This window comes from Remersonia thermophila, chromosome 6, assembly GCF_042764415.1.
Source record: "Remersonia thermophila strain ATCC 22073 chromosome 6, whole genome shotgun sequence".
Classification (NCBI taxonomy): domain Eukaryota; kingdom Fungi; phylum Ascomycota; class Sordariomycetes; order Sordariales; family Chaetomiaceae; genus Remersonia; species Remersonia thermophila.
The window spans coordinates 1,345,766-1,368,037 of record NC_092222.1 but is presented as its reverse complement, the minus strand read 5'-3'; the positions used below and the strand labels follow the sequence as shown (position 1 = coordinate 1,368,037).

The 22,272-nt window shown below is 62.1% G+C and overlaps 3 protein-coding genes across 3 annotated transcripts; all 3 read right to left on the bottom strand.

Annotated features, from left to right (window-relative positions):
* Positions 1-6: 6 nt before the first annotated feature.
* On the bottom strand, positions 7-1,113 carry VTJ83DRAFT_6563 (uncharacterized protein; the record flags this gene model as incomplete). The annotated part of the gene is made up of 1 exon (XM_071013288.1): positions 7-1,113. The coding sequence occupies one exon, from the start codon at positions 1,111-1,113 to the stop codon at positions 7-9; it is 1,107 nt and encodes a 368-aa protein (XP_070864190.1).
* A 1,762-nt stretch (positions 1,114-2,875) lies between these two features.
* On the bottom strand, positions 2,876-8,759 carry VTJ83DRAFT_6562 (uncharacterized protein; the record flags this gene model as incomplete). Its single annotated transcript, XM_071013287.1, has 5 exons — positions 2,876-4,853; positions 4,931-7,588; positions 7,667-7,978; positions 8,111-8,237; positions 8,315-8,759. 5 exons carry the CDS (start codon positions 8,757-8,759, stop codon positions 2,876-2,878), a joined length of 5,520 nt encoding a protein of 1,839 aa, XP_070864189.1.
* Positions 8,760-20,059: 11,300 nt separating this feature from the next.
* On the bottom strand, positions 20,060-21,398 carry VTJ83DRAFT_6561 (uncharacterized protein; the record flags this gene model as incomplete). The annotated part of the gene is made up of 3 exons (XM_071013286.1): positions 20,060-20,564; positions 20,716-20,763; positions 20,839-21,398. The coding sequence occupies 3 exons, from the start codon at positions 21,396-21,398 to the stop codon at positions 20,060-20,062; spliced, it is 1,113 nt and encodes a 370-aa protein (XP_070864188.1).
* Between the last annotated feature and the right edge of the window lie 874 nt (positions 21,399-22,272).

The following is a 22,272-nucleotide window of genomic DNA, read 5'->3' as shown; positions in this document are numbered from 1 at the left end:
AGATGCCTAATCCATCTTCCCCGTGCCCATCCCATTATTATTCCCTATCCTCCCCCTCTCTCCGTTTCTCTCGTCCCATCCTTCCCCCTCCCACAAACACCCGCGAATCCCCCTCCAGACGGCCTCGACAATCTTCCTCCGCGGCAGCAACCCCGGGAACAGCACCACCAGCTCTTCTTCTTCCTCGACCACCACGGCAAGATAGTAGCGCACCTCAAACCCGCGAAACGCCTCGTTGATGAGCACATCCCGGATCTTTTCCGTAGGAATAAACCTCGTCTGCTTCCCCCACGCGCCCCACCCCGCCGTCAGACACCCCAAAAGCCAGGATCGGGCCGTCCCCAACCAACCTCCCAGCCCCTCGTCCATCTTTTGGCTCCCACCCACCCCTTTTGGACCGCCCTTGGCCGTCTCCCCCTTATCACCACCACCACCACCACCACTACCACCATGCCCGCCGCCGTTCGCCCCCGCGCCCGGAAGCGTCGCAAAGGACCCCACGCCGCCCATGATCCCCCGCGCGGTGCTCGTCTGGATCCCCAGCCCGCGCAGCACCAGCACCGACTCGGTCCGGTGCAGCCGCGCGCGCACGGCCGCGTACGCGGCCGCCACGGCGAGCGGGCAGGCGGCCGTGTCGGGGACCGGGGCGAGGAGCCGCGCCAGGGCGGCGGCGAAGCGGGACCGCGACGCGAGGGCGAGCAGCGCCAGGACGAGCGCGGGCAGGTCGAGGGAGCTCAGGGCGGCGGCGAGGTCGGCGGTGGAGGCCGGGGCATGGTGGTGTCCTTGTTGTTGCTGCTGTTGCTGTTGCTGCTGCTGATGCTGGTGGTGGTGGTGGTGGTGGTGGAGGAGGAGAAGAGCGTCGGTGTCGTCCCCGGCTGGTGCGGGTGGATAGGTAGAGGATAGGTAGGGAAGGCGGTGGGCGAGGCGTGCGTGGAGGGTTAGGACCGCGGCGAAGAGCAGGACCAGGCGGAGGAGCGAGAGGGCGAAGAGGAGCAGGCGGAGCGGGAGGGTGAGAGGCGGACAGGTAGTGACGGTGAACTCGGCGGTGGTGGGGGAGGGACGGCGGATGTAGAGGTGCGGGGCGGTGGTAAGCATGGGCATGGGGAGAGGCATTTTCGTTTGCCACGCTGCGGTGGCGGCTGTTCTTGTTGCCCGCTGACGGTGAGTAAGAGCGGTCGTTGCGGTCTACCGGTGGTTTCGAGCTACGCCGTAGATAGGAGATCGTGGCTTGTTGGCGGGTTGCTGACAGAATTGGGTCGCCGCAGCGTTGGGTAATGGATGCATCTCTCGCATCTCTCGCATCTCTTCAAGAGGTCATGGCTCTTCCGGAGTCGAACAAAAAAAACAACCTGGCTGGAGAGCTTGTCGCCCTGTCAAACGATGGAAGCATCGCAAGTTGGGAGGGGGGGGGGGAAAGGGGGATGAGAAGAAGTGGGAAGCGCGTTGGCTTGCCTTGTCGCTTCGTTTGGTGTCGCGGACGGTCTTATCGATAAGAAGGGAGGCACAAATCCCCTAACCCTGGGCTCTGCAGAGCCCAATCTTGGAGGTGGGTCAGGGTATATGTATTTGGTCCGCAAGTGCAAAATGTCGACTGTAATGGTCAGTTTGGTTTAGGAGGCACTCGAAATTTCTGCCACCTTGGCTCCATTTCCGTAAGATCCCCCCAGCGGCGCCCAGCACGAACCTCGCGGTGGCCACCCACTCGCATGGGAAGCCTGCGATCGCTGCGCGTGGCCCTAAGCAATGAAGATGACACTTCAGGGAGGTTTCACTCCGCAGAGGCATCTTCACCGTCAGGTGGCGCGCTGGATGACGATCGCTGGGGGCTTGGAGTTGAGGTGCGGGATGGGGATGTCAACTCCCATTTTTGTCACTTTTTTTGCTCGGCGGTATTTTTTCAAACCACCCTCGGAGTGCATCGAGACCATCGTCCACCGTCTTTCCATGAGGGTTGTACAAATAAAAGGTGTGTTGCCGTCGTGGTGGTGGTGGTGATGGTGGTGGTGGGTTGTGGTTTGGACACTCCACAACATCAACACCAAACTCGACTAACACGAGCATCACCACCATATGGCATCACTCACTCTTTTTGCGACCCGTCATCAACGCACCACCCAACACGGAGCGAGAGACACCAAGACGAAAACAACCGGGTCACTTCCATTGTCCACGAGTGAACTTGTACTCAGCTTCCTCCTAAGAAAAAAAAAAAACACCATTACAAGACCCAGCCCACCAAGCAGAAAGCTGCCGCCTCCAGTCGAATCGAACAAAAAAACCCCTCGTCTCCTCCAAACACAGTGCCGTGAGGCAACAATGTAGTCCGCCAGTATCTTGTTGTCCGTCTGAGGTTTCTGTACCTTTTTGGTTCCGTTCCCATTCCCGAGTCGGGCGGCCGGCCAGTCGGTCACATCGATGGCCGATCTGATCTTCGGCTCTCCCTCCCTCCTCCACCGTACGGAACGGCGGTTTCTCTTGGTCATAACGTCATGAGAATGAAAAACAACAGAAGCTAGAAACAAGCAAGAAAAAGAAGCAAAGAACAACGGAGCTGAGAACGTTTTTGGAATGACTTGGTAAACAAACAACAACAGAAAAGAAAAAAAGATATACTCAGTAGCCTTCCCAGCCAACCAACGAATAACCAACAACGTCATCATCACCACCAAGCAAGACGTACCGCAATACCGGTAAGACTATAATAATCCAAACCTTATACTCGCACTCCCAGGTAGGGTCATCATCATCCAAGCAAAACCAAGAAACGGCGCAAGACAGAATAGAAGAAGGAGCAAAAAAAAAAAAAAAAGAAGATGAGAAGAAGAAGAAGAAGAAAGGGGAGAGGAGAAAAAGAAAAAGAAGAAAAAAAACCAAATCAAATCATCTCGCTCTTCTCCAGCCCCGTCCGGAACTCGTTTCTCCCCTCCTGCTGCGCAACCTGCGCCTGCACCTGCTGCAGCACGACCTGGTTCTGCAGCCGATACCCAACGCCGTTGTTGGCCATGCTCACCGGCGGGTGGCTGTGGCCGCCGCCGTGGCCGCCGCCGGGCTGGTGCGGCGGGTACTGGTACTGCTGGGCGAGCTGGAGCTGCTCCCGCGCCTGCGCCTGGAGGGTCTGGAGCGGCGGGATGCTCTCGTAGGGCGCCGGGCCGGGGTAGAGCTCGTAGTTGCCGTCGCCGCGCGTCCCGCGGCTGCGGCTGGCCGAGCGCATCCGCTCGGTGGCCCGCGAGATGCGCGCCCCGATCGAGTTGTCGCCCGAGCTGCGGCCGCGCGCGTGCTCCTTTTGGTGGCCGGCGGCAACGGCCTGTTGTTGTCCTTGTTGTTGTGTAGGAGGAGGAGGAGGAGGAGGAGGAGGCGGTGGCTGCTGTTGCTGTTGCGGCTGCGGCTGCGGCTGCGGCTGTTCCTGCGGCTCGTCGTCCATGACGATTTCGATCATGCCCGAGATGCTGCTGCTGCCGCCGTAGACGATGGGCTTGGGCCCGCCGACGTGCGGAAGAGGAGCCGGCGGCGGGGGAGGCGGCTGGGCGAGGTGCGCCAGCTCCTTCAGCATGGGAGGGACAGGCGGCGGGGGAGGCGGCGGGATGTTGTTGTTGTTGTTGTTGCTGTTGCCGGCGCTGGTATCCTGCGACGGCCTCCGTGCCGGGCCCGCGCCCGCGCCGGCGTCATGGGACGGCCGCCTGCCCCCCTGTCCCGAGAGCAGCGACGGGCGCCGAGAGTGCCCGTGGCTCTGCTGCGGCTGGACCAGGTCCTGCGGCGGCGCCGACAGGGACCGGCCGATCTGGGCCGCGAGCCGCAAGTTCTGCTGCTGCGGCGGAGGGGTGTACACGGTGGACGGAAGCAGCAGCGGGATGCCGTCGTCCTTGGGCGCCGAGGACCGTGGCTCGTCCGCCTCCTTCTTGGGCGAGGCCCTGCCCGGCGACTGCTGCGGCGGCTGCTGGGTGAACGAGGTCGGGATCGGCGGGACGGGGATGATGTTGTTGCCGTTGTTGCTGTTGCTGTTGTTGCTCCCTTGACCGCGGCGCGCCTCGGCGTCGAGCACAAGCCGCATCGCCCGCGGCGTCGCCGGTAGCCCGATCGCCGGTCCGTTGTTGCGGTTGGCATACATGCTCCTCCCGGCCGTGTGATCCACGCTCGCGCACCGGATGGGCAGATCCTCCTTCCTCGGGGGCACGTACGCCATGCTCGGCAGCGGCGCGAGCCCGGCCGACGACGGCTGCTGCGGCTGGGCCGGCTTGAGCTCGTCCGGGTGCACGATCGGCGGCGCCGACGGCCGGCGCGCGAGCGACTTCCTCCTCTCCTCGAGCTCGCGCGCCGCCGCCTCCTTCTTGAGCTGCCGCTCGTCCTTGATCACCTTGAGGTCGCCCGAGGCGTCGGCGGCGAGCTTCATGGGCGCCGGCGTGGGAAGCGGGGTCCGAGAGCTCGCGCCGGCGTGCGACGTCGTCCGACGCACCTCCGACTTGTCGCGCGCCGAGGCGCCGTGGCGGACCGACGTCGGCGATGCGAGGTTCTCGCCGACGCCGCCGCCGCCGCCGCCTCCTCCTCCTCCTCCTCCTCCGCGGCTGCCCCGGCTCGCCCGGCTGGTGCTTCGGTTGTTCCTCCGGCGGAAGCGCTCCTGCTCTTCCACCGCGAGACGGTAGTCCTGCTCGTCGTCCGAGGCGTACATGTGCTGCCGCAGCCCGGCCGAGGACATGGGCTGGGGCGAGGACGGCGAGCGGCGGGCCGGCGGGGCGCCGCGCGACTCGGAGCGGCCGCGCAGGTTCAACGCCGGCGGCGCGGCCCGCCGCCTGGCATGGCTGCTGCTCCGGCCGCCGGCGTCCCCGGGACCGCCGCCCTCGCCAGGGCTCCTCGCCCGGCTCGACCCCGTCCAACGCGGCTCGCGTTCCGGCTCCTCGACCCGCCCCTCCCGCGATCGCGATCGGGATCCGCGTACGCGACCTTCCGGACCGTGCTCGGCTGGCTGGCCGGCTCCATCTCGCCGTCCGAGTAGTCATCGCCCGCGCGCCGCCTGCCGCGGGCCGGCGCCTTGCCCGCGCTGCCGTCGTCGGTCGACAGGGTGATGAGATCCTCGGGGGACATGGGGACCGGCGACTTGGGCGAGCGCTTGCCGCCCTTGGGGGTGTAGCTTCTCGCCGACGCGGGGAGCGAGACGACGGTCGAGGCGACGGCGCTGCCCGAGGCGAGCCCGCGGCCGCGCTCGCGCGACCGTTCGCGGCCCAGGCGGGTTTGGCTCGTTTCGCGGCGGCCGTCGCGGCTGCTTTCGCGCGCCTGCTGCGGCCGGCGGGAGGATGACGCCGCGTCCAGGCTGTGGATGTAATCGCTGATGCCCCGGGCGGCGTAGAGGCGGTGGCTGCGGGCGGCCACGCCGGAGCCCGCCGAGTGGGCGGACGCGACCGAGCTGGCCACGGAGCTGGCGACCGAGCTGGCGACCGAGCCGGCCGCGGAGCCCGGCCCGCGGCGGCGCGAGGGCCAGTGGTAGCGCATGACGTTGGAGGCGCCGGTCGAGGCCTCGGGGGACGCGATGCCGTTGGACGGCGCGGGGCTCTGGAGGGCGGAGAGCGAAAGGTTCAGGCCCTCGGGGATGCGGCTGCGCGAGCTGTTGCCCCGGGGGCGGCCGTCGCCCATGAGGGCCGCCATGGCGGCGGGGCCCGGCGGCGGCGGCGGCGGCGCTTGGGCTTTGCTGCCGTGGCCGTGGCCGTGGCCGTTGTCCCGGACAAGCCGCGGGCTGGCCGTGCTGGGACGGGCCTTCTCGAGGGCGCGGATGGCGGCGAGATCCGCGGCGAGATCCTGGGCGAGATCCTGGGAGGCGTCGGACGCATCGGCATCCTCGCCGCGCCGCGCCTCGGCCTCGGCGGCCATGCGATCGCGCTGCGCCGAGCCCGGCGACTCGCCGATGGACGGGAGGCGCGGGCGGCCGAAGCCGTGGATCGGCCGGGCCGAGGCGGGCGTGTTGAAGACGCTGCGGTTCCCGCGAAGGACGGCCGTGGCGGGGTCTCCGCCGGGCGAAAGAGCCGACTCGAGAATCGGGGTCGGGGCCGCCGCGACGGGGGTCTTGCCGCCCTCGCCGGCGAGCAGCCTGGCCTTGGCGGGCCCGTCAAAGGTGGTGATGAGCTTGAGGGCCGACGACTTGGCGATGCTGCGCTGCGGGCCCACGTTGGCGACGGGCGGCGACAGCGGCGGGCTGAGCAGCTCGGGCACCGTCTGCGCCATGCTGGGGAAGCTGAGCTGCTGGGCCGAGGGCGAGGCCCAGGGCTCGCTCGACTCGTGGCCGGTGCAGGCGAAGCAGCGGATGGCGAGCTGCTGCTGGCCGTGCTGAACCGCCCACTCGCCCCATTTCCGGACGATCTGCTCCTGACGCTCCCAGACGGCGGGGAAGAAGAGGCACGTCAGAAGCAGGGCCTCCATGTGCTTCTTGTGCGACACGTAGATCTCGATGGCGTCGTTGTAGTCGCCCATGGCGACCATGATGGTGGCGGCCGTGTGCACGTCGCCGGCCTCGAGCAGGCGCTGCACGTAGGCGAGGCCCAGCTTGTGCTGCGACGCCTGGCTGCCGATGCCGCTCAGGGCGAGCAGCATCCAGTCGGACGACGTCATGCTCGCCGACCCCATGGTCATGACGTCGGTCGTGATGTCGCCGAGCCAGCGGGCCAGCAGGATGCGGTCGGCCGAGCCCGGCGGGTGGCGCTCCATCTCGTCGCGCACCAGATGCTCAATGTCCTTGTGCCACCCAAAGATGGTCCTCAGCATCTGCCGCCGCAGGTCGTCGTTGGTCAGGCGGGCGTTTTCGCCAAACGACGGCGCCTTGTACGGCACGTCGGCGAGCCGGCTCCGGGTGAACTTGAAAAGGTCCGACACGCGGCCGTCGTCCGGGCTGCGCGGCACCTCGTTGCGCAACCGTGACGGTCCGCGCTGCTGCTGCTGCTGCTGCTGCTGCTGGTGGTGGTGCTGGAGGTGGTGGTGCGGGTGCGCCCGGTGGTGGTACGGCTGCGAGCTCCCGAGGGACGCGGAGCTGGTCGTCGACGGCGCTTCGCGGTCCTTCTTGCGAGGCGGCTGCGCCGACCGGAGCGACGAGCCGGTCGAGATGTAGGTGTGCTCGGTCAGCCCGCGAGAAGCGGTCGACGCGGGATAGCGGCGCTGGGCCGTCTGCGACGTGGACGACGAGATGGACACGCTGGAGCGGCTGATGTTGGAGGCGGGCGTCGTCGGGCGGTACTCGGAGTCGGACTCGCTCGCCTGCAGGTACCGGGCCAGGGGCGAGCGGCCGTCGTCCTCGGCCTCCGACGACAGCTCGGACGGGCGGAAGGTGATCTCGACGTTGGGGTCGGGCTCGTCGGATGCGTTGCCGGCGTGGCTCTTGTCCTCGGCCTCGAGCGAGATGGGCGGCGAGGGCGGCAGGAGGTTGGCCGGGTGCTGCACGTTGTTGACCATCATGGCCGGCGCGTTCAGATCGAGCTGCTGGACCGTGTTGTTGGCGCCCAGCGTGAAGAGGGTGGCCGCCGGCCCGTAGACGGCCAGGCCGCGGACCGTCTCGAGCGTCGGGATGGTGTCGTAGGTGACGTGTTTCGTCCGGACGTCCCAGGATATCGTCTCCCTGTTGGCCCGTTTAGCATGCACGTACATCTCTCTTGTTGCGCGTCGCGGCCCTGGCAGGTCCATCTCGTCGACTCACCCTTCTGAAAACTGAATGATGCGGCCGTTCTTCGACCACCCCATCCAGTTGGGTCCGACCACGTAGTTTTCCGTCCTCTTGAGGATGCGCACCACCTTGGCCGGATCCTCGGTGTTGTGCGTCTTGGACACGCTCCAGACCCGAAGGTCGCCGTCGAGCGTCTGCACCGCAAGCATGTCGGATTTTGACCGCGCCGAGGAGGCGTGCCATGAGAGCGTCACGATGGGCGATGGGCCTCTTGATGTTGTGAGGTTGTGAAGGATGGTGAACCTGGGTTGAAGCGTCGCGATCAAGAGCGAGCCGTTCTGGTACCTGGAAGAAAAGGGCCGACGAAAAGAAAAAAAAAGGGGGGGGGCGGCTCGTGTCAGCTACCAGCAAGTTCTCAGACACACATCCAGCTCATTCCGCCAAGGGCCAAGGTTTGGCGGGAGAGAATTCACGCACCCTAACGCAAACGTCCTGCAGTCGGCACCTGGTGAGATGGCCGTGATGGCTATTTGGTCGAGCGTCCTCGTGGCGAGGTGTTCTGACGTTGTAGGCTCAAAGAGGATGACGGTTCCTTGCGAGTTACCTGGCAGGGAGGAAACGCGTGTCAGCAGCCCAAGGCGTTCAAGAGGAGGGGGGAGAGAGACGCAACAAGAGGCTTACCAAAGGCAACGTTCCCGTTCCTCATCCACGCCGCACACGTGAGGTTCTCGTACGAAGCAAACCGAGCAACCTCATCGCCCGTCATCAAGTCCCAGACGATGGCGGTCTGGCCGGCGTCGTAGCTCACGACAAGCCGGCCGGCGCCGATGTCGCTGTGGTTGTCGACGGCCAGGATCTGGACCTCCTCCGAGTGACGGGCGAAGCGCCGCTCGATGGCCAGCGAATCGTGGTGGCAGCACACGACCGAGGTGCCCTGAGCGTAGAGGAACATGGACGCCGTCGCAGCGCACGGCTCAAAGTAGCGGGGAAGGCCGCTCGGGGTCGTCGGGCCTCCCGCGGCGGACATGGCGTAGCCGGGATGCATGTGAGGGAGGCGCCCCTTTTCGTGGGCTGCTGTGCTCGAGCCGGCACGGCTCCGCGAGCCGTGGAGGCCGGTGGCGGACATGGCGGCGGCGGCGGCGGCGAGCAGAGCAGGCGGAGAAGAAGCGGAAGGGATCCGCTACGGAGCTGAGCTATAGGGCAAAAAGAAAAAGAAAATCCCCAAATGGGGGGGGGGGGTTCGCGCGAAGAGGATTCCCGCCTGGACGTTGTATCATATCCCTCATATATCAGCCGGGTGCTTGCAGTTTGAGATCGGTCGCGCGAGAGGTGCGAGAGAGACGCCGTCGGCCCCTGGGACCCCGAGACCTGGTCGGGCGGCGGCCGACGGCATGGTCGCCGAGGAACAACGAAAAGGACGGGGAGGAAAGAGAGAAACCTACCGATCAGGATGCAATCTGCGCCCGCGGAAGCGTCGAGAAGCGAGCCGGGAAACAGGAGATGGGGAATACGCGGGTCAACCTCCCCGGCATCACATGGAACGAGACAGACCTCCCTCCTGCTGTCAACTCCCGTGGCCGGTAGGTTCCTCCACGTTGTCGGTACGACTACGAATGCCGAGCCTCGAGGCGATCTCGCAGCAGCATATATGTTGACAACGTGCCGCAAGTGTGCGTATGGTGTGTGTGTGTCTGTGTGTGTGTGTGTGTGTGTGTTGTGTCCGGCGTGGTGGATGTTGGATGTCGTCGGCCGTCGGCTCCCGTATGGTTCCGCGTGGGGCCTGGAAACACGGCGTGTATCTCTCTCTCTCTCTGTGTGTGTGTGTGTGTGCGTCTGTGTATGTGTGTGTGGAGAGAGAGGGGAACCTGGAGGGCGAAGAGGAGGAGGCGGGCTTCGAAGCAACGTCCGAGTGAGGGAAACGCCGGAAAGCACGGAATCTTGAATCTGCCGTATGGTTGCACCGGGGAGGGCCTTGGTTTTGCAAGTGGTTGAAGGGGCGGTCAGGAGAAAGCGGATGCCGGTGTAGATGCACGGGGGAAGAGAATCCGAGGGGAGGGGGAAGGTCGTTGCGTGCGAATGCCGTACGGGGGGCGGCAAAGACTGAGACGAACCACCCAGCAGCTATGTCGGCGCTTGTGCGGTAAAGGGGCCCAGCGCCCTAGAAAGGCGGCTTGGACGAGGCGGCGAGTAGGCTGGAAAGGGTACGAGTCCCTCGATGCGTGGGTGCTGGTGTGTGTGTGTGTGTGTGTGTGTGTGTGTGTGTGTGTGTGTGTGTGTGTGTGTGTGTGTGTGTGTGGTGGTGGTCGGTTGGGCTGCGTGTAAGTGGGCGAACGAGACATGCAGCTCCACCTCTCTGCTCTCTCTCTCTCTCTCTCACTCGCGCTCACTTACACGCACAGAACAAGCGCGAAGGCGGTGCGAGTCGGTCCAAGTTTTCTTCTTTTTTACCGCTCTGGAGCATGCATGAGCAAAAAGAGAGGAAAAGGGTGCGAGAGAAAAGGGACAGGCCGGAGCAAGAAGTGCACTCTGTAGCCACGAGGTAGGGTGTGTGCAGGAAAATAAGACGACCCTAGCCAACGCTGGCGCTTAGCGGAAGCGGGACGCCCTCTCTTCTCAGTCTCTCGCTCCCACCCTTTCTTTCTACTCTCTCTCTTTCTCTCGGGGACCACCGGGTACTGGATTGGAGCCGAGAGCACGATATAAGGTAGCCAAAAGATACAACGACGCCTTGTTTTCCCCTTTCCGGTACCCATGAAGCCGGCTGCTTCTTCATGGGGGAGCGAGCGCGCCTCTCGCTGGCTTTCTTCGCTTGCAAGCCCCGACCCCCCCCCCCCCCCCGGCTGCGTCAATCTGAGGATACAGAGCGGGCCGGCCAGGGCCAAGGTGGTGCCGCCCTCTGGTTCCGCGGGGGCGAGGGGGGAAAGGGGAGGGGAGGGGAGGGGAGGGGAGGGGAGGGGAGGGGCGTAGGTACAGCAGATGGCAGCATGTACACGGTGCTGTAGCATGCGCATTGACTCGAGGGAAGCTAGGGTAGTGCCGTCGAGTAAGAAGACGGCGTGGTTCGGGCTGGACAGCAACCCCCGGTCCGCGGCAGCAAAGTGACTTCGATCTGGCCCTGTCACTGGTGGGGAGGGCCGCGTTAGCCCGGGTTCGGAGCGGTGCTTCGCAGCAGTCCGCATCGGCCATGGGGCCGTGGTTGGTTCTGCAGCATCCAGCACAGATGGTCCATGCAATCAATGTCCATAATTAGGCGTTTTGCTTGCTTCGGTCGGATTTTGTGAGACACCTTGGGGATGAGGAATGTCTTTTTACACGGGCACACACTCTCTCGCATCAAATCGAATCTCCTCTCCCCTCTCGAGTCCGTTCCCCCGGTTCCCTTTCCCCCCCCCTCGGGCCGCCGCGGACCTGAGGGCTCCTCAACAAACAAAACAAAACAACACAAGCAGCGAAGGTGACGAGCTCGCAGGCGCACCCACAATGATTTCTACTCAGTATGCGCAGCATCCTGGGTGGTATAGCATGTGCCAGAGCACGCAGCATGGCCGGAACCGCCCCAGCGTGGCGCCCACAACGAGAGCGGATTGGGCGCGACGTGGGAGGCGTGGAAAAAGAACAGGGTGTGCATGTGAGACAGTCGCTGCCAGGGGGCTGGTTCCAGCGCTATGTACCTTGCCTGCGAGCGTTGCAACGATCTGCAGGCGGGAAAGCTGCCCCGCAGCCGGGTGTGCCGCTTGAGGATCGGACTGCTGCCGATGCTTGTTTGGTCTTTTTGTTTTTTTTTTTTTTATTTTCTCTCCTCTTGGCCGTGGACTCGGTCAACACGATCAAGAGATGGAGGGGGGGGAGGCTTCGCTCTCTTTGTTTGTCTGGTGCCTGGGGAGAATATCCCGGGCCAGCCCAGTTCCAGGGGAAAATGATGGATCATTCTGGGCTCGTCCACTGACAAACGTCACGTCTTTTTTGGTTTTCCTTTTGTTGTTCTTGTTTCGGAGGGGAGGTTTTTTTGCGGTCCAAGGTTGGAGGACGTCAAAAGTCGTTTTGCGAGGCGTGGTTGGCTCGCTGGCAGTGGCTCGCTGGCGAGTGGGGGGGGCCTGCAGCCAGAGGTTGGCGGCGGGGAAAGTGGGGCGGTACAGGGTAGTTAAGCGCCATGCCCTGGCCATTGGCCGATAAATCTGCCCGTTGCAGCCAATCAGAGCCGCTATCACGGCTGTAATTCACACCTCGCTGTTCCGCCTGCGATCGGTCGATACGGACTTGGCGCCGTCCGGGACCACGCATGGCACTTCGCCTCGAGTCCTCCCATTGTTTCCATCGTGTTGGGCTTGTTGAGTGGAACGAATGGACGGCCGGCGGGACGCAGAAAGAAAGGGGGAGGAGGAGGAAAACAGGACAAAAGATCTCTCCTGGCGCGCCCTTCCCACCAACCGAACCCCAACCCAAAACCCCCCCCGCTCGCCCTGCCCGGCTCATTCCGCATGGACCTGGATCATGTCGAGCTTCCTGCCGACCGACAGAGATACCGCGCGGGTTGCGTCGTCTTTGCCGGGCCCTTGCCGGTCCTAGGGTGCACGCTCTACGGTACTATACATAGGTCCGGTCAAGTCGGTGAGGCCTAAGCAGGTACCATACACAGTACTGCGTAAGCTTTGCATCCGAGGTGAATGAGAGAGAAGGTGGCGGGAAAGGCGTCCATCCGAAACAAGTGCCTCCCAGCCATCAACGGCTTCTTCTTGGCTGTCTGAAGGGCTCGGCTGTGTGAGGGCGTGCTGGTGAGACATCGCTCCCCGCCAATCAACCCAGCTGCAGGTCCAAGCTGGCCCAAGTTGGCCCTCTGCTCCAAACCCGCAGAGAAAATGGGCGTGCGTGTACGCAGCACATATGGTATGCAGCTCAACGGCCTGCCTCGTCCACAGAGCAACGCAGCAGCAGCCCATGGTTCGGAATCGGGATGCGCTGGTTGCGAGGGCCTGGCCTCGTCGCATGCACATCACGGCCGTTCCAGCCCACCGCCTCCGTCGCAACACCACGTGCGTCGGCGCCCCTCCTGACGGCCTCGAGACCTTTGGTCACGGCCAACGGCCCTGCATCGGGGAAACGCGATTCGCCTGGTTCGCCCTCCGGGGCTTGCCGGTCCCTCCCGAGCCAACCCCGTGTCCTGGCGTCGTCATATCGGACCCTCCTTCGGGGAGGAGGGGGGAAGGCAAGTCATCAGGGTGCCTTTACAAAACGCTGATTCTGATACATCACACACACACCATGCTTTTGCTGCTGCTGCTGCTGCTGCTGCTGCTGCTGCTGCTACGACGGCTGCTGCTGCTCTGCTGCCGCACGGGCATCCAAACAAATTGGACCGCCTGCAGGCACGCCGCACTCGCAGGCAGTGGAACCCGAGCGCAGCCCTTCCCGCGGCTTGGTGTCGCACAAGCACAGCAGGCCACTCGGGTCTGGTCCTCCCTCCTGCGGAGACGGCAGATTTAACCTTGGCGGCCTCTGCGTCAAGGCGGCCGAGCTGCGGCGGCGAGGGCCCCGCCCCCGCGTTGCCACACCGGTCCTCGCCGCCGGCCGACCCGGTCAGGTCGCGGCGCGCTCTCAGGCCCGTCAAGGGGCCGGCCACAAAACCCAGACGGCCGTTCCAAGAGGCCCTAACGACAGCCTGCCTGTTGGAACCGTAGCTGTGGCCCTGTGAGGACAAGGAAAAGGAAGGGGGGGAGGGGGGGAGCGAAAGGAGAGAGGGACATGGCTTGGGGGTGCGCCCCTGTATCACGGTCGCGCGCACCGATCAAGCACCGCGGGTTGCTGGTCCCTGCGTGCCCCTGGATTTGGATCGTATATGCTGTCAGACCATCATCCAGGGCCTAAGCGGTTGCATTTTGGGCCTATCCTTGCCCTTCCCGCCCTCCTCTCTCTCTCTCTCTCTCTCTCTCCACCCCTTTGGCGATATGAACCGGTGGGCAAGAGAACGGCGGGGGAGCGGGAGCAGCGTTCGGCAACAAGAGTGCATTGCCTGCTGCGACCTGCAGTGACGCCCAAAGCTGCACGTCGGCACCTCTTCTGGAAGGACGCCGGCATTGCTCTCCGAAGACAACCCGGATGGAGGGGTCATCGGGCCCCACGGTCGGACAGAGTGGACCCGGGTGGTGGTTCGCCGGCGCTTCCGGAGACCCGGATGTCACCGCCGGTGGTTGCTCCGGGTCGCTGGAGCTTGGATGGAAAAGATGCAGCATGAAGCATGAACGGGACCAAGGTGATATGATGATGATATGGATGATGATGATGATAATGATGGGGTAAGGGACATGCACCGCACAAAACTTCCCGGTCCAGCACATCCCACGAAACAGAAAATCATTGGATTTGGAAACCTGCTCCTGTGTTTGGGCTGTCGAACCTGGTCGCTGCATAAACGCCATCACCTCCCCCCCCCCCCTATACCCAGGCGTTAAGCAACAGCGAATCGTCTCTCTGGTTTCCGATCCGATCTCCAAAGTGTCAAATCTCCCTCCCAGTGAAACTCCTCCTTGGAACGCCGGACCTTTTTGTTGAGCTCAGCACCCGGGCAGGCCCCGAGGGGTCAGAGCGCGACGCAGCAACACCGCTGACGGCAAGCAACCTACTACTATACAGAGCCAAGGACCGGGCGGCGGCAGCCAGGTTTTCCTTGCTTTTCGTGACCCGTCCCGCGCCGACGAGAACAATTCCATTCATGGCCTTTTTCTTCTTTCGTCACCCGCCTCACCAAGCTGAAAGCGATGGGATGGGGGCCCCTCATCCATGCCGCCCTGCCCATGGAATTTCTCACCTCATTCATGACATTGCAGCGTGGCGCCGAGCCATTCTGCAAGTCCCTTGTTCATACGTTTCTCCACAGCCAAGTGTGATGGATCAACCACACACACATACACAGTATACACACACACATACACACACACACAGTACACACATACACGCGCACATACATTCACACACACAAACGTCCTTTCTACCCCAAACGCCTCCTGGGCCAGGCACACCATCCGAATTGTGTCGCCTTGGACCCTCGGCTTACACAGCATGTAGGCCGGATCGGTTGTCTCGGTTCTGTATGTACGTATCTACGGTGTAGGTTGTCTATTTTGGTCTTCGTACAGCTTGGGCTGCTGCTGGTTCGCTGTGATCCACCCTCCTCTCCCCTTGAGGAAGGATGACCAACAGAGGGCTCCAAAGATGCAAACCCTGCCGAGCGTCTCGGTGTCGCTTCGTTCCCCTCGCCCTCTCCGCCCTCGCCCTCGCCCGGTGCTTTCTGCCGGGGCATCGGATCACGCACCTCGCCATGGGCCGTTCCATTGACGCTAGCAGCGGAGAGGTCGCGGGTGCCTTGCAAACCTGGCGCCGCCGGCAACGGTTGGACGAGCCACCAGCCCAATGAGCCGCGGCCGTCAACGCCACCTTCGCCTGGCCGCCCCAACGAACAGCTCGGTCATGCATGAAAAAAAGGAAAAAAAGAAGCCTGGGTGGCTGAACTGGGGCCTGAACCCCGGCCACGCTATCACACACGGCTTGTTTGGATGTCTTCACCGCGATGACAAACCCCTCCACCGAACTTCACATCACACGTTGGTGTCGTCGAACAAGGCCATTCATTGCCCTCCTGGACACGGCTGATGAGGATGAGAGATTGGCTCCGGAAGGATTTCCTTGTGAGGAAAGTTGCGGTCGAGCTCGGCATCCTCCGGACCTCACTCGCAAGCCAGCGATTCCCGGAGGGAACGTCACCAGCTCATCCAGGTCGTTCCTCAGTCCCGATGCCCAGAAGTAAAGCCGTCCTTGAACCGGACCGGTGTCTCTGCGTGGGAAGGCTCAAGGCCTTTCAACCTTGGCTTGAGTTGGGGGTCATGTCATCCAGCCGTTGCGGTCAGGCCTCCAGCGGCCCGCCGCGACTTGTCGATCCTCAAGACGGGGAAAGGAGCATCATGTTCAAGGGGCCTTGGGGCGTAGGTCCTTGAGGAGTCGCCCCGCTCTCAGCGCTCGCTCTCGCCCGTGGGCGCGCAAGAAATGCTTCTCTGGCCTGGGTCGCCTCGTCGCTCGTTTCAATATTCCATGATGTGGCGTTGCCGCCAATGCCACCACCACCATCCAACGATAGCAACAACAAGAACAACAACCACCGCAGCAGAAGCAGTCCTGCTGAACACGAACGGTGACCGGGGGGGGGGGGGGGGGGGAGATGAGCTCCGCGCATCCACAGGATCGCGCCGGGGCGCGGAGGAGGCGAAAATGAAGCCCGCCCGCGCCGCTGGCCCGTTCCGGGCCTGTTCAGGGATCGGCCCGCCCGCCCGCCTCCCATCACGCGCTAGCCGAGCCAGCTGAGGCTCGGGCATCACACAACCATCCCGGCCGCGTCGCCGGTGCGTGACGAGCAAGATCTCGCCAAGATTCATGCCCTACGACGCACGGCAACGCCGCCAGCGTCGACGGCAGAGTCCGTGGGTCGTAGCCGCCGGAGCGGAATATCGTATGGCCTGATCTCCCTCTTGTTCTCCTTCTACGGCGCGAGGTATGCACGTCCGCGGGCGAGCAGTTCTTTGATGCGAATGGGTGCGGTGAGGCGAGGAGGCGCTTGTTGTCCGTGATGGATAGTTACCTTGCAAGCCTCGATAAGATATTACGGGGGCATGGGTGGCATCTCGAGCCTTGGAGAGCGGTTCTGGAAATGAGCGCGGAGCTTCGATGCCCTGCCTGTATCCACGGTTCGTGGCGTTGAGGCCGAGGACCTGATGGACGAACGGCCGTCGCTGGGGCCCTCCTGAAATGCTGCCGTGGATCGTGTTGAGTTCCAAAGCAGCCCTGCTATCAACGGAAAGTCGAATGATGCATAGGTTGCCTGCCGTGCTTCTCATGTGTCTCTCGCTCCCTGATGAGAACGTCTCGATTTAAACAGAGCGCATCACCATCATGAAGTTCATAGTAGACATGCAGAGGCACGGTAGAACAAAAACCAAGCAAGAGCCAGGACTGCCATCGACATGAAGCACAAGCTTCTTCGCAAAGGTTGCAGGTTGAGCGCTCTCTCTCTCTCTCTCTCTCTCTCTCTCCACGCTCTCGCTAGTTCTGTGTCACTTTTCATGCTCTGGCTCTACCGAGGCGCGGCAACACCAACGGGTCTCGTTGAGCTTTGTCATCCTACCTCGCATGCTGGGAAGCCAATCTTGATAGACACTGAGGCCATGCTAGGCGGGCTCTGTTCCAAGAAGCAGGATTGCACCGAGTGGCGCCAGAGGCTCTATTCAACGCAAGAAATCGATGGAGGTATCCGGTATCCCTTGGCTTGCTTGACTAGGCAGCGTGTCAACAAGAGCACCTTGGACGATAGGAAAACATAGAAAAAAGGGGACCGCTTCTACTATTACCTCCGATGTTGATCAAGGCGCAGGGAGCAGGGAGCATCCTCATGTCTGTCTTGTGAAGCCCGTCCTGGCCTTCGCCATAGGTTTCGGATCCCTACCCATCTACACAGACCTGCGTTTCCTCGATGGCTTTGCACGCCTCTACGTCCATCTGCTTGAGCCCTCTGGCCGCATTGCTTCAAAAGAGCCGCTAGCTGCACAGGCTCCGTGCTCGCGTTGCCAATCGGACGCTTCAATCTTTGGAACAACCCAAGTGTTTGGGAGGGTGCGAACAGATGACCCTCGAATCTCTTGTTCTTGAGCCCTTGGCCACAGCTACCCATCTCTCCGGCTCGGTTGACAAACGACGCCTCGCGGTACGGCTGCCCGGCTCTGGCCAACAGCGCATCCTGTTGGCTCTCAAGGTGGTAGCCCGGCACCCAACACTGGTTGGCTGTTTGGCTGTGATGCCCTCGTTCCTTGGACACGCTGGGGGGAGGGGGGTCCGTGGTAGATGGAGAGCTCCAACGCAACGCCGGCATCTGGAAGAAACTTCTCTGGGTGATATCATGAACGGCACCATCCCATGTCTGTGGCACCATATGCCGTTTCGTAATCTCAAAGATGGGCTCTTTTGCAACGCCGGTGGTCCTGTATACATCCAGGATGGGTTGAGCAAAGATTGATAGCTGAGAGAAGGCCGGCCGGAGGAAGGCACCAGACGAGAGTCACCAGGAAACGCATTGGAATGGGAGTTGACCAGTCAAGTAAACCGAACGTTCTGAGGGTCCACGAAGTGGTGGTTGTATTTTCCGAGTCTTGTGTGTGAGATGTTCCGGTTATGCCATGGACATGGTCCTAGTCTGTCGCAGACGCACTCTGGTCAACCCCGCCCAGGGACTCAATGTGTGCGAGGGACGTCTTGAATATCCCGTCTCTCCATTTTTCTATGGGAAGCCTACAGCTAATTGCCTTCCTCGGAAGGGCAGGCTGCAGTGAGGGTTTGGAAAACAGGTGGTAACCCTACAAGCTGCTTTATAAACGTAGCAATAGCGGCACCCGCCTGTAATCCTCTTCCTCTCAGCGGCCCCTGACCAGAACATAAAGATTCGTGTGTCACGTTAACGGCGGTAGCCCGGGCTAGAGACCATTCCCTCCCCCAAAGCTTGGGCCCTGAGCTACTTCGGTCCCTGGCTCGGCCTGTTGGACCTAGGGTTCCAAGCAAACGGCCTTGCGACGGAATCCTCGAGAACAGCCATCCCCGTCCAGCTACGGCATCTCTCTCTATCGCACGCTCCTTGATCCTCGGCGCGGCTTTTGAGACGGAAAGGCGGGGGGAAAGAATGCCATCGAGCAAACGCCAGCGAGGGGCCCCGCAGGCACGAACACCCAACCAGCCGCGGGTTTGTTTCGGAGATGTCATACCGCTGACCAAGCAGCGACGGCGCCAAACGGAGGCGAGGCACGCGGACGGTTCAAGCGCCGTTGCTGATCGCCGCAACGGCAGAAGGAATTGTCCTGGAGTTGCACGCCTACGCCACGGTGTAGGTCCTCCGGCACATATCGGGTGGGATGCACGAGGTGCTGCTCCGTGCTCCAATCGGGATGCGACCCCCCGGCCCCCTCGGATATGGGCGTTTGCGTATAGTCAACGCCGGCACGGCACGGGACGGCCAGATGTCGATCGCTTCCTGGCCGGGGCCCCGGATGAGCACGGCGGCCTATGGTGGGAGGAATACTGTGTAGTTACTTCGCATGTGTTGGGGGTGTTGGCACCGCTCCCACCGAATCCGAGACAATCAACATGGAGCGTTCTCGTCTCCTCCCCTCCTGAGTCAGGGCAGTTCTGGATGGGCCGGGCCCCGAGTAAGCATCCGGGGCACCGACAGGGTCAGATCGGGACGGCGGTTGACCCAATGCTGGATGGAATTCCGGGGAGCAACTTTGCCGTGCTGGGAGGTTGAAGCGTGCTGCACCGCAGAGAGGTCGGTGGTTTGGCTCTATGGTTCGGGTCCTGTGGCCGGGTTGGGTTGACTATGATACGTAGAAGAGTGTTGTCTCGTCATTTGGTATATGCTGCGGCACAAATCAACACCAGCTCTACCACGTGGCGATGGTACCTGTAGCCTACGGTGAGTTATACAATGCGGATGAAGAGCATCGGCCAAGGTCCAATCATCGTCCGAGATGCTCCGAAGATCGAACCTGTTGAGATAGGTCAGGTGGTACCTTTGTTGACCGGATGAATTGGACAGTCAGCCGGTAACAAGGCATACAAGACATGACATCTCACAAGGGTAGCATATAGCGCATGAAGGGAGCCAAGAGGTAAGCAGACCAAAAGTCATGCTCAAATTGAGGATGCCCAAGCCATTGCAAGAGCGAAGCTATCTAGAGCAGACCTGGGGGACCCAAGCCCCAAAGCCCAACCTTTCCTCCTCTGAAACCAAAAAACATATTTGCCCACTAGGGCTACAAAGGGGGTATCACCAAGGTTACAAAAAAAGTCAGGGGTATCTGATCAACAAAAGCAAAACCAGCTCCAATGCTCACTCATCCCGTGATACCCATGTGTCCATATCCCAAAGTCAGTGTCGCACTGATTCCTCCTCTTTTCCGTCTCTCCCATGTCCCGTGTACAATGCAAAACCCCAGAAAAAAAAAACTTTTAAGTACCTTGGATGCCCCGAGGGTATGATGCATCCCCGTAATCCCAATGCCCGATCCTGAAAATGCAAACACCGATGTGGTCCCACACAAAAACAAGAGTAAGAAAACAGAAAGTTCCATCTCTCCCGCCGGAGCGCGAAGCCGAAGCTTAGCTTGTCCGCTCGTCAACCACCGACCGGAGAAGCCGAAGAAACCATTAGGTTTAAACCAACAAGGTAAAAAAGGTAATGAGAAACACACAGTGCCCCGCTCCGTCCAGCAGGATTCGGGACAAGACAAAAAAGAGGACAACTAAGAGAAAAAAAAAAAAACTGAAAAGACTCAAGGGTCCGGAAAGCAAACCCGGCGAACCTGGAAAACCCAGGCCTGGATCCCGGGAGAGCGAGACACCTCAACCGATGGGCGTCTCCCATTGGCTGGGATCGGTGTCTGTGGGGTGGTAGATCCTCGGCAAAATCTCGGCCCGCTGACACCGGCTGCACTGGGAATTGCGAGTTCCCCAGAGTTTTGCCGCGGTAGACGGGCCGAGCGTTTTTTTCTGCTGGGATTTCCATCTGTGGGGGGGGGGGGGGGGAAGGAGCTTCCCTCCCCAGCAACCGAAAAAGGTCGGTTTCGGTCCAGGCACAACCGAGAAAGCCGGTTTTCTGGATGTGCCCAGGGTTGCCGAAAATTTTGCTTCCGTAATCTCGATGTCGATTTTGCCCGTTAGGCCGATGCCTGTTGTCATCGGCAAAGAAAGCTCTTCTTCCTCGGTTGTTTTTCCGGGAAGGGCATGTGTGCGAGAGGCAACTTGTCGCTGTTCATCAACAGTGACGAAGAGATCCGACAAATGCCGGCGGTGACAAGAGGGGTGGCAAGGCAACTCCAGAGCGTCAAGATAAGCTCGGTGTCGGTATCTGTTGACATGTGTTAGCAACCACGTGTGTTATTGGTCCGCAAACGCGGTGCGCTCGGATAATGCAACGCTATCGGCTTACCCACCCGCTCGCACATGGAGTGAGAGGGGGTGAGTCAGCGGGTGCGCCGGGAAAAAACACATGCACTTACCGAACAGGGAATGCAAGCAAAATCCAAGCAGGCTCCGTCCGGCCGGGTCTGGCCGCGGCCCGCATGTGAAAGGTGGAGGAAGGGTGCGTTCCAACGCATCGGCGTGCAAGTGAGGGCGCTCACTCGGCCTCGGCGATGGTGGCCATGGCCGGGAGCTTGCCCTTGGCCCTCTTGGAAGGGCCCGAGGCGGTCCTGCGCTTGGCACCGCCCTGGCGCCGGCGCTGGTGGTCCTGCTCGGCGGCGCGACGACGAAGCTCCTTCTCGGCCAGGAGGATGCGGCGCATCTCGCGCTGGTAGGCGAGCTGCTCGCGGTGCAGCTGGACGATCTCGGCCTCGGTGAGGGCCGGGGCGGCCACGGGCGAGTGGACCGGCGAGGCGCTGGACACGCTGCTGGCGTCGTCCTCGAAAACGTCCGGGAACAGCTCGTCGTCGGGAATGTAGGAAGTGGCGCGCTCCTCCGAGTCGTCCTCGCCGAGGGAGAGGCGGCGCGGCCAGGAAGGGTAGGCGCACTCGGGATCGGGCCCGCGGCGAGAAGACGAGGAACGCAGGGCGATATCCATGGGCGACGAGATGGTGCCGTAGGGGGTGGCGGCGGTGCTGCACGAGTCGAGGGAGCTGGAGCTGCAAGACGAGCTCGACGAGCTCGACGAGCCGTAGAAGAAGCCGAAGCCGAAGCCGAACATTGCGGCGGTCTGAAGTCGGGGAGGGTTGCGTTTGGTTGCTATGCGAGAGTGACGTAGAGGTGATGGGCTGCCGTGTACCGATCGGTCTCGAAGGGTTGAGGACGGATCGGTGGTGTTCACAGAGGTTGAGTGATGACGATGCTCGACGGTGTGCGGGTCGTGGGTGAAAATGGGATGAAGCGCGACTTATATCCCTTGGGGGGGTGTGCGATTGTGCCGGAACGTCGGGGGGGGGGGGTCGTGGGGTGGGAGCGGGTGGATGAGGGAGGCGTGCAAGGGTCAGCGGTCCCAAAGATGAGGATGCCGTGGGGCAGATTAAAATGCGATTTCCCCGAGAAGCAACAAACGGCGCTGAAAAAGCAAAAACCTGGCAGCGATGCGAGGCAAGGGGGGCTCCGTTCGATTCAAATACTTGGAATGGGTGTGATACAGAGCATGGACACACACACACAACATGGACATAACAGAAGCGGCGTGTTGCGGCGCCGACAGGAATTTATCATGGCCTTGACTGTCTGCCTGGGTTGTGTGTGTGTGTGCACCCGACACTCTGAAAGGGAGAGGGGGGGGGGGGGTGTGACGAAAAAAAGAGGGAGGTGTAGCACCAAGCCCAGGCGTGCGCTGTACCAGGCAGGTTACGGGACTTTCTGGCTCTCACCGTCTTGTCGAACGCTGCCCGCCGCCCGTCAGGTTCAGCCCGCGGGATGGGCCTGGCCAAATTATCTCGCACCCCCCCCCACCCCCCCCCCCCCTTCTCTTCGCACACCCAACCACACGCCCAACCTCACGCCCAACCGCGTGCCTCCGTTCTCGAAATTCCATGGCCGGATTGCCATCCGGCGACCCCCCACGCTCTGCGATTTGCGCTTGGATG